General features: G+C 43.7%; 3 protein-coding genes across 3 annotated transcripts; all 3 read left to right on the top strand.

The window, feature by feature from the left end:
* The first annotated feature begins 41 nt into the window (after nt 1-41).
* Nucleotides 42-2,241, top strand: LOC136424049 (uncharacterized). Its single transcript, XM_066412459.1, has one exon. The coding sequence runs from the start codon at nt 1,188-1,190 to the stop codon at nt 2,226-2,228; it is 1,041 nt and encodes a 346-aa protein (XP_066268556.1). The 5' UTR covers nt 42-1,187; the 3' UTR covers nt 2,229-2,241.
* Nucleotides 2,242-2,317: 76 nt separating this feature from the next.
* LOC136424048 (fibroblast growth factor receptor 4-like) lies at nt 2,318-4,766 on the top strand. The gene has a single exon (XM_066412458.1). It carries the CDS (start codon nt 2,355-2,357, stop codon nt 4,011-4,013), a length of 1,659 nt encoding a protein of 552 aa, XP_066268555.1. The 5' UTR covers nt 2,318-2,354; the 3' UTR covers nt 4,014-4,766.
* Nucleotides 4,767-6,717: 1,951 nt separating this feature from the next.
* Nucleotides 6,718-13,630, top strand: LOC136424338 (beta-1,3-glucan-binding protein-like). The gene is made up of 12 exons (XM_066412902.1): nt 6,718-6,829; nt 7,740-7,856; nt 8,046-8,147; nt 8,841-8,969; nt 9,498-9,713; nt 9,953-10,110; nt 10,397-10,532; nt 11,031-11,213; nt 11,780-11,975; nt 12,188-12,259; nt 12,437-12,584; nt 13,354-13,630. The coding sequence occupies exons 2-12, from the start codon at nt 7,745-7,747 to the stop codon at nt 13,570-13,572; spliced, it is 1,671 nt and encodes a 556-aa protein (XP_066268999.1). The 5' UTR covers nt 6,718-6,829; nt 7,740-7,744; the 3' UTR covers nt 13,573-13,630.
* The last annotated feature ends 1,252 nt before the right edge of the window (nt 13,631-14,882 follow it).

The following is a 14,882-nucleotide window of genomic DNA, read 5'->3' as shown; positions in this document are numbered from 1 at the left end:
TGTTGCTATTTCGATTAAATCAATAGTGTGATAATACCTAAATACATGTCTATACATGTGTATGTGTCGAACACTTAACACTTTCTGAGTGACTGCTGATCTTTTCTGACAGTCCCTTAACATTCAAGCAGATGAACAGCTGTTAAGGCTAAAACAACCGTCAAATTGCCAAATTTTTCCGTCTTTTCGGGAATGGGGAAATCGCGAAAAGCTCGAAAAGGGGTGTGAATCTTTAACGTTTGCTCTACTTTGTTTCCAATCATGCAACCATCCAAAATCAAGAATGGCAGTATCTAAGAAATTTCTCAAACAAAACAACATCATTGGCCATTAATGACGCGTTTCCTTCTCATTTCACCAGCAGAAGTGGACGTGTAAATTGTCACGTTATGAATTGCTAACATGCCAAAATTTCAATGGTATTTTCTGAAACGAGAAGACGTTGAACAAATGCAACGATGCTTTTTTGTCTGTCTGTTTATCAATAGATCCAAGTTCCCTTTCCAAAATGCTGTCAGGTCTGTTGAACTGTCCACTCATAATATATGTGACACAGCAAAAAGTATTTAGTGCCTTTTTACTGTAGAGCAGAAGTTATTAATTACGTTTAGCAAACAACTTGAGAGTCAGGCAAACATTACTTCAGAACTGCGACGTCGTTCTTTGTAGTTCATGGAGGAACTCCTAAAGCCCCTGTCACACAGTCAACAAGCTTCAAACATATTTGTTGATCACAAGAACTAGCCCAAATTTTAAATCAACAGAGGTTCGAGCGTATTTTCCACCTGAAAATCTACCCCGTCACATTGGACGGGGCTCGGGGACCTGTGAACATAGGCTGATCTCCCAAAATAGCGCAATGACCAAGAGAACACCGAGCGTATTACTGCCGAAAATGTCATGTAGAACTTCCAGACTCTTCAGCAGATCAATTTTCCTGCTTCGTGAAAGGGATATAGGGAACTGTGTTGTAAAAGTTATAAGGAACTGTACTGACAGAATTATAAGGAACTGTATTGTAAGAGTTGTCTGAAGTACATATATACATATATTAGTCATTCTCTCGACTTAAATAGTAGTTCCGCTTTCCATGTGTATAAGAACACTGACGTTTAAGGAAGCTACTCAGATCTTCTAGCAGCCAAACTTTGCGTTGGTACAGAGGTACGAACGACGCTGCAGTAAACATGGCGACTATTTTCCAGGCATTACTTGTTGTAACAAGTTGCTTGCAAGTTTGCATTGGCACCTCAACTACAAGTCCAGCCTTCAGCGTTTCCGTACCAGAAAACGTGGCAGTTGGAGAGACCATTTTCAGCCTAACATGGATCCAGGCTGGAGAAAAAGCGGAACTTCCGTGTAACAAAATGGAGGGAGATCCGTACAACCGCTTTACCGTGACGAAGAACTGCACTGTGGTGGTCGCCAACCCTCTGGACTGGTCAGTACAGCCGGTATATTTGCTCAACATCCGCAGTGGACATCGCAACACGAGTGTCCAGGTAGAGTTGACTGACATTAATGGCTATCCTCCCGTGTACAACGAAACGTGTCAAACTCCAGTCCGTCCTTACAGTAACAGGAAAACAGAAGATTTGCTATTTCAACTACAGTTTAGTGGAGAGGTAGTGACAGAAAGTGGCGACATCTTGTCAGGTAACAAGGTATATCATAACACCTCTGATCTCTGGAAAATCAAACCCCCTTTCGACTGGCAGATTCAGACAGACAACGGCGATTGTAACGTTCATATCGTATCGTATGACACGTACATTGATTATTTGAACACACTGCAACAGCTGTGGGATAAGAATATACATCAGTTGAAGTGCACTTCTGATTCCAAACTACCCGGTATTGTTATAGACCTCTACAATCTAAAGTTAAACATAGAAAAAGACGAACCAAGACGTGCCACCCTGAAAAAGTACGTTCCTGAATCTGTCGTTAATAACAGAGATCTCAACTTCCTCCTGATATGGTCCTGGCCATTTCCTACAACAAAGACAGTATCCTATTCTTGCGACGTTCCATCAGACATAGATTTTTCATTTAAAAGCAATGACATCAGAGCGTTAGTGAATATTGAATATCTGGATATAGGAATAACACCGGTGGGCTGCCCAGTTGGCAAATACGGTTTACGTTGTCAAAGAGACTGTATCTGTAAGAACGGCGCCCGTTGCCACGGGTTTAACGGTGCCTGCAAATGTCCGCCCGGCTGGTAAGGTGTGGCCTGTGACATCCCCAAACAGGACGTCTCGATCACGACGACACCTAGCGACCCTCGCGATATCTACATTTCCGCAAATGTCACATTTCGGTGCAAAGCATACCATGTTGACGTTGAATACATGTCGTTTTCAAGCACAACAGAGGAAGTTAGCTTTGGTGTAAATGAGATTGACTTTGTGATACCGAACATACAACCAGCCAACAACGGACCTTACACCTGTCAGGTCCGAGACACCCAAGGAAACACACTCAACACCACGTTTGTGCTCAAAGTTACCAACTGTGCTCCATACAGAAAAGGTGCCCGGTGCGATGAAGTGTGTGATTGCCCAGAAGGTGCCAGCTGTGACCGCTGGGCTGGTTGTGTTTGTCCGCCGGGATTGACAGGAACAAAGTGTCAGACAAAATGTCCCCATGGCACGTACGGTCAACACTGTGCAAGGAACTGTAGCTGTCAAAACGGTGCGAGCTGTAGCCCTAGCGACGGCCGGTGTGACTGCAGTGACGGATGGTTCGGAAAGGATTGTAGCACACCATGTCCAAGCGGTCGATTCGGGTTGGACTGTCTGCATGTTTGTGAATGCAAGAACAACGCTACATGTAATAACGTGGATGGCAGCTGCGCATGCGTGACACCTTGGACGGGGCGGAACTGTGACCAATTGCAGACAAGCAGAGATGAGCCGTTGCTCGAAGTCTTGGTCGCACTGGGCGCCTTAGCCATCCTTGTTGCCATAGTGGTTACCGTACTCTACAAAACGGGCATCCTGGCTTGCTCCGCTCCCGACAGAAGGGAAGAGGACATGATACTTTTCGAGCTGAGGAAAATGGAGCAGGATCTAGCACAGAGTCTACAGCCGGGCTGGCTGGGACGTTGGGAGAAGAAGATCCGCCATCTTACTCTTGGTCCCCTGATAGGAGAAGGGATGTTTGGGCAAGTCAGAAAGGCACAGATGCGCACACCCAAGGGAAAGCTCACCGTTGCCGCCAAGACGGTTCGCGTCGAGGACTCACAGTCCTACCGAGACTTCTACAGAGAGGCAGCCATACTGGTAGCTGTGCACCAACAACGAGATGACAATTGTCACAAATCCAACATCATCCGACTTGTAGGGCTCATCACCAAGTCTGCGGAGAAGTACATTCTTCTAGAATATGCCCCCAAAGGCGATCTCTTGGGTTTCCTACGCCGGATAGGGAACATCAATGAGGAAGACCTACTTGGAAACCTTCTTGGATACGCAGTCCACATTGCACGAGCTATACAAGAGCTGGAACGTTTGAAAATCGCCCATCGTGACGTGGCCGCTCGTAACGTCCTCATCACTGCCGATGACGTGGCCAAGTTGGCTGACTTTGGACTGGCCAGAGACGTCTATGCCACTACTCAGTATGTCCGATGCAACCGTCCAGGCGTTGACGAACTCCTTCCGCTGAAGTGGATGGCGCTGGAGTCCATCGAGATTGGCGAGTACACCTGTGAGAGTGACGTCTGGTCCTTCGGCGTGCTGCTGTGGGAGATCGCCACGCTGGGGAAAGATCCGTGCTACGATGGCAGGACTCAGCTGAGCTTTCTTCAGATGGTAGGAATTCTGAGACAAGGAATACGGATGAAGAAGCCGCCGGGATGTCCAGAGGACCTGTACCTACTGATGAGGGCGTGTTGGCGCGACGTTCCAGCTACAAGGCCGACTCCAGAAGGAATAGAGAAGAGATTGCTGCAGCTGAGACGTGCGCTGCTTCCACACGAAGTCGTTGAAATGGAGACTTTGGTGTAGAGAGTTTGCAATAGGTGTGATTTTAGACAGCTTTGCAGTCCATAGCTAACCACTAAGTTTTCATTTTACTAGTCAGTGTCGTTACCTCTGTGTACGGAGGTTTTGTTTTTGGTGTGTCTATTTGTTTGTACGTTTGTTTGTGTGTCCGTAGGTTTTTAATGTAGTAGATTGGCTGGTTTCCACATGCTAGGTAGTAGGCACGTCAGGGACAGTGACAGGAAGTTAGATCAAAGGTCCCAGAAAGGTCCCAGAATAGGTTTCTCATTTGATGTCTTTAATTCCCTGCTATAAGGATGTCTATTGCCTGATGAATCAGAGAGAAATACACAATGATGAATGAAACAAGAAATTCACAAAAGCTAGAAACATTTCACAGAGGTATGAGATCTTCGATTTCTTGTTTTAGAAAGCTTTGCAAGCCAGAGCTTACCACTGAGTCTTACCAAGTCTACAGCTTACCAATGTCGATTCAATAGTCAGTGTTGTTTTGATTTTGAGCACTTCCATAGAAAGTAGCAGCGTTTCATCCTCCAAGAACTTTATTTTCCAATGACCTAGTGACCTGATTCCCTTTACTAAGATTTTTTCGTGAGGTGGAGAATTGAATATTGATTAATTACACGCTGAATTTGTTGTGGCAAACAAAGCAATGCTTAACATTTCTATAGCAAACAAAGTAAGAACGTCGACGCACTGTGTGAAACAAGAAGACAAATGCAATGGTCTTTTGTCTGTCTATTAATCAATCAATCAATCAATCAATCAACCAATCAATCAATCAATCAATAGATAAATCCAATTATCATTTGGAAATGCTGCAAGTTGTGTGGATTGTACTTTAAGGTGCATTTTGTATGAGCTTGAGCGCAAGGCAGAGCCACTTAGTTTAACACGATTTGATTGGTGCTCACAAACACATACGACATACATGTACATAGACACAGGTACACACATACAGACACACACACACACATATTCACACACACATACACACACACATATTCACGCACACACGCACACACACATAAATACAGACACACACAGACACAAACACACACTCTCTCTCTCACACACAAACACACACATAGTACACTCACTCACTCACTCACACACACACACACACACACACACACACACACACACACACACACACACACACGCACACACACACACACACACACACACACACACACACACACACACACACACACTCAACACATATTCCATAAACATGACATAATGCCATTGGCCTCTCGGTCAGCCCTTCGACATTATCATGATAATGGAAATATCCCCACCTAACTGAACATACACAGTGTACGCCCCACAAATGTACATAACGATAAAGGTACCATTCACAAAACCTGGGGCTATCACCGAACCGTACTATAATGACTCCGTAAACAATGACGTACCAACATCGTCCTTTGTAATTCATGATAACACCGGTTAGGATAACCTGTATAACATTTATCCAGGTGGTAAACTCACACGGACCCTAACGTTACAATGATGCAATAAGACACAACGTTTACGAGAAACCAACCAGACAGCCCGGCAATGGATACAGAACTGGGGCGACAAGATATGATGATGGTGAATAAGAATAAATGAAGACCTTTATTGTACACATTTAAGTATAGGTCACAACAAAAGGATAGTATACAGATCTGTATTTGTATAGCCGATATAACCGCCCTTTGGCGTAACACACCAGCAGATACATTGTCAAATTACTAGAATTCTAAACTACATGGATTAAGACACTATTTTGATAACTAGGGGTGGGCTCTACAAATGGATGTCAGGACAAAATGTCTAAGGATGCCTGAAGTCAGACAGGTACCAGTTTGAACTGTTAAACCTGTGAACTATTGATTGCAAATATCGGCGAGAAATTGTCAACGTCCATATAACTTGACAATAATGCACATACGCACACGCATACACGTACCCAATCACACATAAAAAGACACATATACATACATACATACATACTAGCACCTTTCTTTTTGCGTTAAGGTTTCACAAGTTTCAAGAACACTAAAGCAGGATCACGGATACAAGAATTATATTCTTCTGTTGTGATGGAAGGTCAACTTTCGCTCGTTCAACAAATGACAGGTCGTCGTAGATTTAGCCGCACACTTACCTTGTAAAAATTATTGTAAAAAATCACAAATTTTGAATTTGAAGCTGAACAGGCTAAGTTACAGTGTATATTACTATTTCCGTCGTTTGAAAAGTAACTAAGCGAATGGGTATTCGTTTTATTCTTCTTAGAGCGCAGTGTTCCTATAGAAGGTATTCGAGAATGACTTGGCAATAAGGTTCGTTGCAAAGTCATGCTTGCAAATACTTTCTATAATCTACATTGGTCATGCCAAACATTTGAGCGTGACTTTGCAATAACCTTATGATTATATGCAGTCATGTAGTTATAATTAAACCTACGTTAATGCATCATGTGAGCATGTACATGTACAAATAAAAAAAAACATAACAGAACCTAGTAACTAACTCTAAGTATGGTCGTCATCTAATCGTATTGCGTTAGGTGTTTTCTTTGAAGGCACTGAATATCATTTAGTCTGGACACACACACACACATATGGGAGGGGCTATAAGAGACGATATACCATAATCGTCCTTGTGGATGATCAATGTTCGGAAGCACTACTGATATCACAGGTAGAGCAAATATCCTGAGTCAATTAGCAGACCTATATAAAGGACATAGCGCTTCTCATACACGTCAGTCAGACATATAACTGATCAGTGCAGCTTTGTTACTTCTACAGTCAGAGCACCCAAAGGTAAGTTATTGTTCTCTTTATTTATCAAGGTCTTTAGCTTTAAGAATGTTTTATTCATGGGAATGGGTTTTGTTTTGTTTTGTTTTGTGCTGCAAAAGTTTGTATTGTACTTTTTTTTGTCATTTTGGGCCCTTGGCCCTTGAAATGTATCGGTCTTTAAAACTAAATACTAAGCCATACTGTACATGCTTTTATGCCATCTGGTTTCTTCGACGTTTATACAATCATGTTAGTTGTGGTATTCGGGCAATGTCTTGTACGCTGGTTCACAATTTTAAAAGAAACCAACGTAACAAGCAAGTTTTGTGACGACGTATGGTGTATACTACAAAACATATGGTCTTATATAGTCAAGTGCAAATACAGTCTCCAGATTTCCATGGAAACACAGTTGTACGTAGCGTGGATGCCATCTTGGATATTTTTTAATCCTCAAAAAGATTTCTTATTTTAGTCTGTTTCATTTTGTCTCGTCAGTAGTCTTGTGAACGGTAATTCTAAACAAATTCGTCTTGACGTGGCTATTGACAGAGCAAAGGCTGCATTTGTGACTGTTCATTGGACGTCTTCACTAGATAGCTTTAAACAACGCTTACAGTTAGATGTGCAAAGGTTAGGTGTGACAGTACATTCAGTGTAATATAAGCAGCTGCTGCCGCACCGTGCACCCGTGAAGCTGGTGTGTTACACAGAAGTGCGGTTATACCGGCTATATAAATGCAGATACAGGCGTAAAAAGGTGCTTTAAATAAACAACATTATTGTCTAGCTAAGATAAGAAACAAAACACATGTTTTGCTGATAATACTTTCCACGCCATATCCTCACTGAGGGGAAATTGCCAACAACACAAAATGAAATCATAAGAATCATAAGGAAATAGTCTGTTTTTTTATTTTGTATTTTTCAGGCAAGATGATTGTGTTATATGTGTTGGTGCTGATCTCCTGCGCATGCGCACAGTATACCGTGCGGGACCCTGTGTTCGAGATGATGTCACCGCAGGGACTCCGGATCTCGTACACAGGTTGGTATTCGTTAAACAGCTGTAGTTTGAATTTGAATTCATGCAAGTATGAAAAGTCAAATGTTGTATTTTGACTCTACTTTAGATTAGATTTGTACGTCTAATGCTAGAGACTAGAATTTTGCGTATCACACATGGGTAGATCATATTCTACCACCCATTCTGACGTTCCTTATTTTCCTTTTCCAGACACCAACGGCGTGGTCCTGGTGGGCCTGCATTTCAACATTGACACACCGCTTGCTGGGGTCGCCGCGGGGCAGTACAACATCGACATCGTCGATAAGTCAGGTAAGGTCACACTTCTGATTCTAACCTGGTACCCGGCCATCAGAAAAGGCTGATCATCAGTTGGGACAAGGCTGTGAAAGGAGTCTTATGCCTAGCCTCCATAGCAGGCTCTGAACCGGCCTTTTTGGGGGCTAAATAATACACCTTTTGCAGCCAGTCTGTAACCATCAGCCACCGGCAAAATGGTTTCGGGGGTGGCTGATGGTTACGGGCTGGCTGAAAAAGGTGTATTATTTAGCCCCCCGAAAAGCCGGTTCAGAGCCTGCTATGGATGCTATCTTATGCCTGTCCTTAATGGAAATGGTTCCGGACTATTTGAAGACATTTTTGTTTGCCCCTTTCACCCCAATTCCTTTAGAGCTGCGACCTCGCTGCTACCGCGCCGCGTGCCCGCGAAGCTGGTGTGTTACGCCGAAGGGCGGTTATACCGGCTATACAGATACAGATACCGAGCGACTTGACAGAGCGCTCAACGAATTTCACAGATAAAAAATGAATCTTTTTTACGCTTTTATGACTGTGGTTTGTTTCTCAGTCATACTTTCACATTTTGTATGCTATTTCAATTATGAATACACAGTCAATGGCCACACAAGTCCAATTTAGGTCGCAGCGCGATCGCCGTCTGGTGGAATGGGGGCCTAATTATGATTCCATTTCAACATTGACTGCAATTCGGCATCTCTTTCACAGGTGGCGCGTTTGTCTACGAAGACCAAGGCATCACCGTGCGACCGGGACAAACCATTTACTACTGGATCCTGGTCATTCACAGTAGTGGAGGCTACCAGAAGACGGAACAGTCGTGGACGGTCCCCTCACGTAAGTAGTTCGACCCTGCTTCAAACAGCAAACAAAAAACTTGAAGATAGAATTTACCAATTTATTTATTTATTGGACTGGTATAGTCATTATTAAACCGCTTTGACTTTACTTTATAATACATGAACATGCAATGCATTCCTATGTTCCATATTTTCATACAAATATCATATTTCATGCAATCTAACACAAATATGCCTGATTGACATCAGATCTTGAATTCATGTCTCCTACATTATACAACAGTCGATATTAAGTGTAACGTTAGTGATTATTGGTCGAATTGTTGATATAAGTTGATATGGGACAGAGGAATTACGTTTAAGTTTTGTCAAAGGACAGGGCTACACATGCAGTGTCAAAGTTTTACTTTTTCCATAAGAAAAGGGTGAGTCTTATGAGCCAATCAATATATGTTGTGAGAATCATACAAACGCTCATGCAGTTTTAAAAGGATGACTACGCGAAAAATGTGTCACGGAATCAATAAAAAACACCGTCTTAGAGTAACATGAAATGTATTTTCAGCTACAACGACTACCCAGGCCACAACCACCACACAGGGCGCAACAACTGCCGCGCAAACCACAACCACCGCCGCGCCATCGGGCGGCATTTCCGGCGGTATCTCCGGAGGTACTTCCGGTGGGACAACCGGCGGGACAACCGGTGGGACCACGGGTGGGACCACCGGTGGGACAACCGGTGGGATCACAGGAGGAATAACCGGTGGACTCACGGGAGGTAAGTCATTCATTCATTCATTGTTTCATTCATTCATTCATTCATTTATCTTAATTTCATACATGCAATGTCCCCAATGTCTCAGGACGCCGCCATATTAATATTGGTGAATGGCGCCGTGGGGGTTGCAGAAAATGCAGAATTTGAACCTGTGTATCTAAACCTGCTAGTATATATGGCTGAGATATCGAACTAAACATTCAAATGCTGAAATCAAGTTTATACATATATGTCCCCAGGCACTGTAGTGGGAGTCGCTGCCAACTGTAAGGATTACCCCTGTGACGCCGCTTGCGACATGACCATCGCGCCATGCAACGGGCTGATCTTCGAAGAGAACTGGGACAAGCTGGATTTCGACCGCTGGCAACACGAGCTGACCATGAGCGGAGGAGGGGTAAGAAGCCCCAAATGATATCATTTGTACAGTGATTGATAGTTAGGTAGTAATCACGTGATGATCACGTGCCAATCACATGGCCACATGAAAGTTTGTTTAGGCTCCCAAGAACGTTGTGTGATCATGTGATGATCACATTCCCACATCCGCACAATTTCAGTTTATATAGCTCTGCTGACCACGTGATAATCACGTGTCATCATCCTAGAATTACCAGTCACAGATGTATATGGCTATCACGTGATTGCCACGCGTTCAATACGTGCTTATTTTCATCCAATAGAACTGGGAGTTCCAGATGTACGTCAACAACCGTTCCAACAGCTACGTCCGTGACAACACTCTCTTCATCAAGCCGACTCTGACGGCAGACAAGCTTGGCGAGGCGGCCCTGTCCAGTGAGCTAGTGGACATCTGGGGTGAGTGGATGTTGTTGTAAGTTCAAGTAGTAACTTCAACAAAGGTCGTAGAAATCCAGTCATAATTTTTGTTTAATAATTCATTTTCCATACGCAAAAATATAAACAGGCAATGATAAATACCTGAAGCCTTCCTAAACCACAGGAAATAGTTAAATAGTAATATAACATAACACAAGTTTGAACAAAGGCATAACTTATTTTACGTTCTTCTGTGTACTAATAAAAACAAAAAACGAACACTTGCACGATGGTCTCTCAGGCTTAGCTGATGTGCCCTGTAATAATCATAAACAATTCAAACTCTACTACTAGATAAATTACAGAAATTACTTCCAGTCACTAGAATGGAGCTGAAAAAGAGTGATGGATGTCCGAAAGTAATCTCCGTAATCTATCTAGAGCATTGTTTACCTGGATGTCTAACCTCCACAAACGTGCGCTGTGATAAGTTTGTTTGTGACTCACACTACTATCACCCCACTCAACCCCTTCCAGGCATGTCCCCGGCTGACCAGTGTACCGGCAATGCCTTCTACGGCTGCTCGCGTCAGGGTACGGGGACAAACTACATCAACCCCGCCCGGTCTGCCCGTCTGCGCACCATCAACAGCTTCGCCTTCAAGTACGGCAAGATCGAGGTGGAGGCCAAACTGCCTACTGGTGACTGGCTCTGGCCAGGTAATGTCCGTGTTACTTCTTTGTGGCTTGACGTCGTTGGTTAAACTGTATTCCAGCACAACACAATTCAACAATGTTTTGCCATGTAACACCGTCGCCTTCAGGTTCAAATGTCCGTGTATCGTAACAAAGTCCTATCAAACACAAAAAGCAATTCTCCTAGTAATGGCTGCGATTTTGGGGGTCTGCCTCCATCCACGAGCGAGGCAGACCAAAAACATCGCGGTCACTACCAGCCCCACTCCCACCGTAACCTCTGCTTGGAGAATTGTCACATGTATTTGTGGCTTGTCGATGGTCAAGCAATGTTTCGTCATCTGTGACACAGTCGTCTTGGAAGGAAGTCATGTTCGAATGATCAAACATTTAGGGCACGTGATCACACGTCAGCTATAAATCAATGAATGGATTGATTGATTGATTGATTGATAAATAAAAATTTTTTGCTGTTATCACCACTCATGACTAAATGAGTGCAAAGGCATTACAATGATCTGAACAAGCAACAGTTTTGAAATGGAAAAAAAATTCCGCGAATGTCTGAAACTTTCTGTCATTCATTTTAGCTATCTGGATGTTGCCCAAGCACAACTTTTATGGGCAGTGGCCGGCATCTGGAGAGATCGATCTCATGGAAGCTCGCGGGAACAAGAACGCACGCAACGCACAGGGCGTGCCCATCGGCGTGGACTCCATGGGGACCACAATGCACTGGGGTCCCTACTGGCCAGTCAACGGATACGAAAAGACCCACGTGATCAAGTGAGCGCCAATGAATTACTGCAATATATTTCATAACTCACCTAAGTCATCCTTAAAAGTGATTTGGTTAGCTGTAAAATTTCAGATATTCGCATGGTTGCAATGGATTTTATCCTTTTGTACCTTCATTTTGCTTAGATGTTCCAACACTTGCTAACTCTCTTAACAGGCAGTCATTTTCACCGAAACTGTTGTTTTGTCTTTATTTTCAGAACTCTGAGCGGAGAAACGTTCGGAGACCGCTTCCACAAATGGGGCTTGGAGTGGACTGAAAACGACTTGACGTAAGTCATCAGTGCATCCAACAAACAAACAAACAAACAAACAAGCAAGCATTAAAGGTCGCACAAGCAAAACCAGAGTCATTAAGCATTAAGCATCGGCTATGTTTAGTACGTTTATTCCATATCAATCTATGCAGACGACTCATTTTCAAATGACCTTGACCGCCCTTGTCCCAGGTTCTTCCTTGACGACCAGGAGATCATGAAGGTTGACCCCGGCCCCGGAGGATTCTGGGAGTTGGGCGAGTTCTCGCAGAAGCAGGGGGCAGATACCCACAATCCCTGGCAGTACTCGGATAGCAAACTAGTTCCTTTCGACCAAGAGGTAACTTATTCCTTCGGAGCTATCAGTCTAAACAGGACCTGACGGTAAATCACAATTTATATCTTTCCCAACAGTGACTTGACATCATTCCATGTACAATTTGGTACAAGAAATTTCATGGAAATCATTGGCACATTATAGAATGTATGGAAATGTGATCAATATTTCCTGGCACTAGATAGAGAACTGGCTTACCATGACGCATTTGCCAGAAAATCCCTAAAAAATATACATTGCCCTCAACGAAAAACCACACGTCGCCAATACCTTTTTTTAACACCAGTCTTATTTCCTCAGTTCTACATCATCCTGAACCTTGCCGTGGGCGGAACCAACGGAATATTCAGCGACCAAGACACCTTCTCGTCGGGCAAGCCGTGGAACCGAGAGTCCCACACACATCATGAAACACATCGCCAAAACCTTTTTAAACACCACTCTTGTTTTCTCAGTTCGACATCATCCTGAACCTTGCCGTGGGCGGAACCAACGGGTTCTTCAGCGACCAGGACACCTTCGCGTCGGGCAAGCCGTGGAACCGCGAGTCCTACACACATCATGAAACACATCGCCAAAACCTTTTTTAAACACCACTTTTGTTTTCCCAGTTCTACATCATCCTGAATCTTGCTGAGGGCGGAACCAACGGGTTTTTCAGCGACCAGGACACCTTTGCGTCGGGCAAGCCGTCGTGGAAGAACGAATCACACACATAATGAAACATACACATCGCCAAAACCTTTTTTAAACGCCATTATTGTTTGCTCAGTTCTACATCATCCTGAATCTTGCTGTGGGCGGAACCAACGGCTTCTTCAGCGATCAGGACACCTTCTCGTCGGGCAAGCCGTGGAACAACGAATCCCCCACCGCCTTTAAGGACTTCTGGATGGCCAAGAACCAGTGGTACCCGACTTGGAACGCCGACGTCAACAATGGAGAGGACGCCGCCCTGCAAGTCAAGACCATCCGTGTCTGGAAGTACTAATTGTAAGATGGTCACCAGTCTTAATTCTGTCTCTGTAATAAACAACTGAATGAAATATGTTTTACGTGTTTGAATTGTTTTGCTGTTAGTTTATCAGTCGTAGAGTGAGGAATTATGAAGTAGCAAACCTCAAAGTTATACAGTAAAAATGCCTCCGCTCCTGAGGCGTCGCCAAAACCAATCGTTACAGGGATGACGTTTGGCTTATTACTCGAACTTACTTCCAAGCTATTTCGGTAGGTGGCGCTTTTAATCTGATCCATGATCACGAAGCGGTGTACACATTTCTAACAGATTAATACTGTACTTTCGCATTACATTTTCATCCTAAAGACAAAAGTATATATATATATACCAAACAGACTTGTACAAATGCATATTCACCAACTATAAACAATATCTTCAGCCCGAAATTCTATATGAAGATCACGGTTAACGTACAACGCCTTTGAGCCGCGGACACCAATGATTATTTCCTGCACGAGTTGAAATCAATCCCCCCTGATGTTAACCCCGGTTCCTTTTGAAGTGTACACCCGCTTATTTCCCAGTTCGCCATGTTTCATCTCCCAGGCAAACATCTATCATCACTTCTCCGTACATCCTCTTTACTCGGAGGTAGAGACTGCACAAATAGGCAGAGACTTCACAAATTGAACCTAATGTTCAGTTCCTGAATCAATACTCGTTCTTCAAAGCTTACATATCCTATGGTTGGGAATTCACATCCCAATAATCAGTGGTTGTATTTCCTCGTCAGAACCAAACCAGATGATTACTTTCAATGGTGTTCTATTTGAGGAATGTTGTCTCAGATGCTTGACTCTCATCGACACTTGAGATTTTCGTCAGCAAAAATCGATACTTCTCAGAAGTCTGATGTCAAGAAATGAAAAGGAAGAAGTGCATAACCTGAGCCGTGAACCATAAAGGAAACAATGTTCACGCAGCGTCTCACTGTGGATATTCGTTGTTTGATAACATCAAAGTAGTACGGATCAAAGTAATGCGTTTAACTAGAAGCCCCGATGACGATGCACTGACGTGTGCAGTCACCTTGAAGTACCTAGTTGTGCATAGGTCAGCAAGTTTCCTTGCTGTTTCTGTAGAAGGGTAGATTTTTACAGGGAGGGGTTGCTGGCCCTTTCCTCCTCGAACACGGGAACCCAATTTTACGTCCCTTCCGAACGACGGGTGCAGCCCCAACCGAGATGTCCTGACCCAGATTGCAACTAGTTGGAACCAGGAGCTCAACTGTGAGGCTGCTACCAGTTGAGCTACAGAGACATCCCTTGGCGACCGATGCAATA

Source organism: Branchiostoma lanceolatum, chromosome 18 (assembly GCF_035083965.1).
Source record: "Branchiostoma lanceolatum isolate klBraLanc5 chromosome 18, klBraLanc5.hap2, whole genome shotgun sequence".
Taxonomy (NCBI): Eukaryota; Metazoa; Chordata; class Leptocardii; order Amphioxiformes; family Branchiostomatidae; genus Branchiostoma; species Branchiostoma lanceolatum.
The sequence above is the reverse complement of the archived record's forward strand: the minus strand, read 5'-3'. Positions and strand labels throughout refer to the sequence as shown.

Coding starts and splice junctions, on each gene's coding strand:
- LOC136424049 (XM_066412459.1), top strand. CDS start 1,188: ATGGCGACTATTTTCCAGGCATTACTTGTTGTAACAAGTTGCTTGCAA.
- LOC136424048 (XM_066412458.1), top strand. CDS start 2,355: ATGTCGTTTTCAAGCACAACAGAGGAAGTTAGCTTTGGTGTAAATGAG.
- LOC136424338 (XM_066412902.1), top strand. CDS start 7,745: ATGATTGTGTTATATGTGTTGGTGCTGATCTCCTGCGCATGCGCACAG. Junction 7,857..8,045: donor ACTCCGGATCTCGTACACAG/GTTGGTATTCGT, acceptor TTCCTTTTCCAG/ACACCAACGGCGTGGTCCTG. Junction 11,214..11,779: donor TGGTGACTGGCTCTGGCCAG/GTAATGTCCGTG, acceptor CATTCATTTTAG/CTATCTGGATGTTGCCCAAG.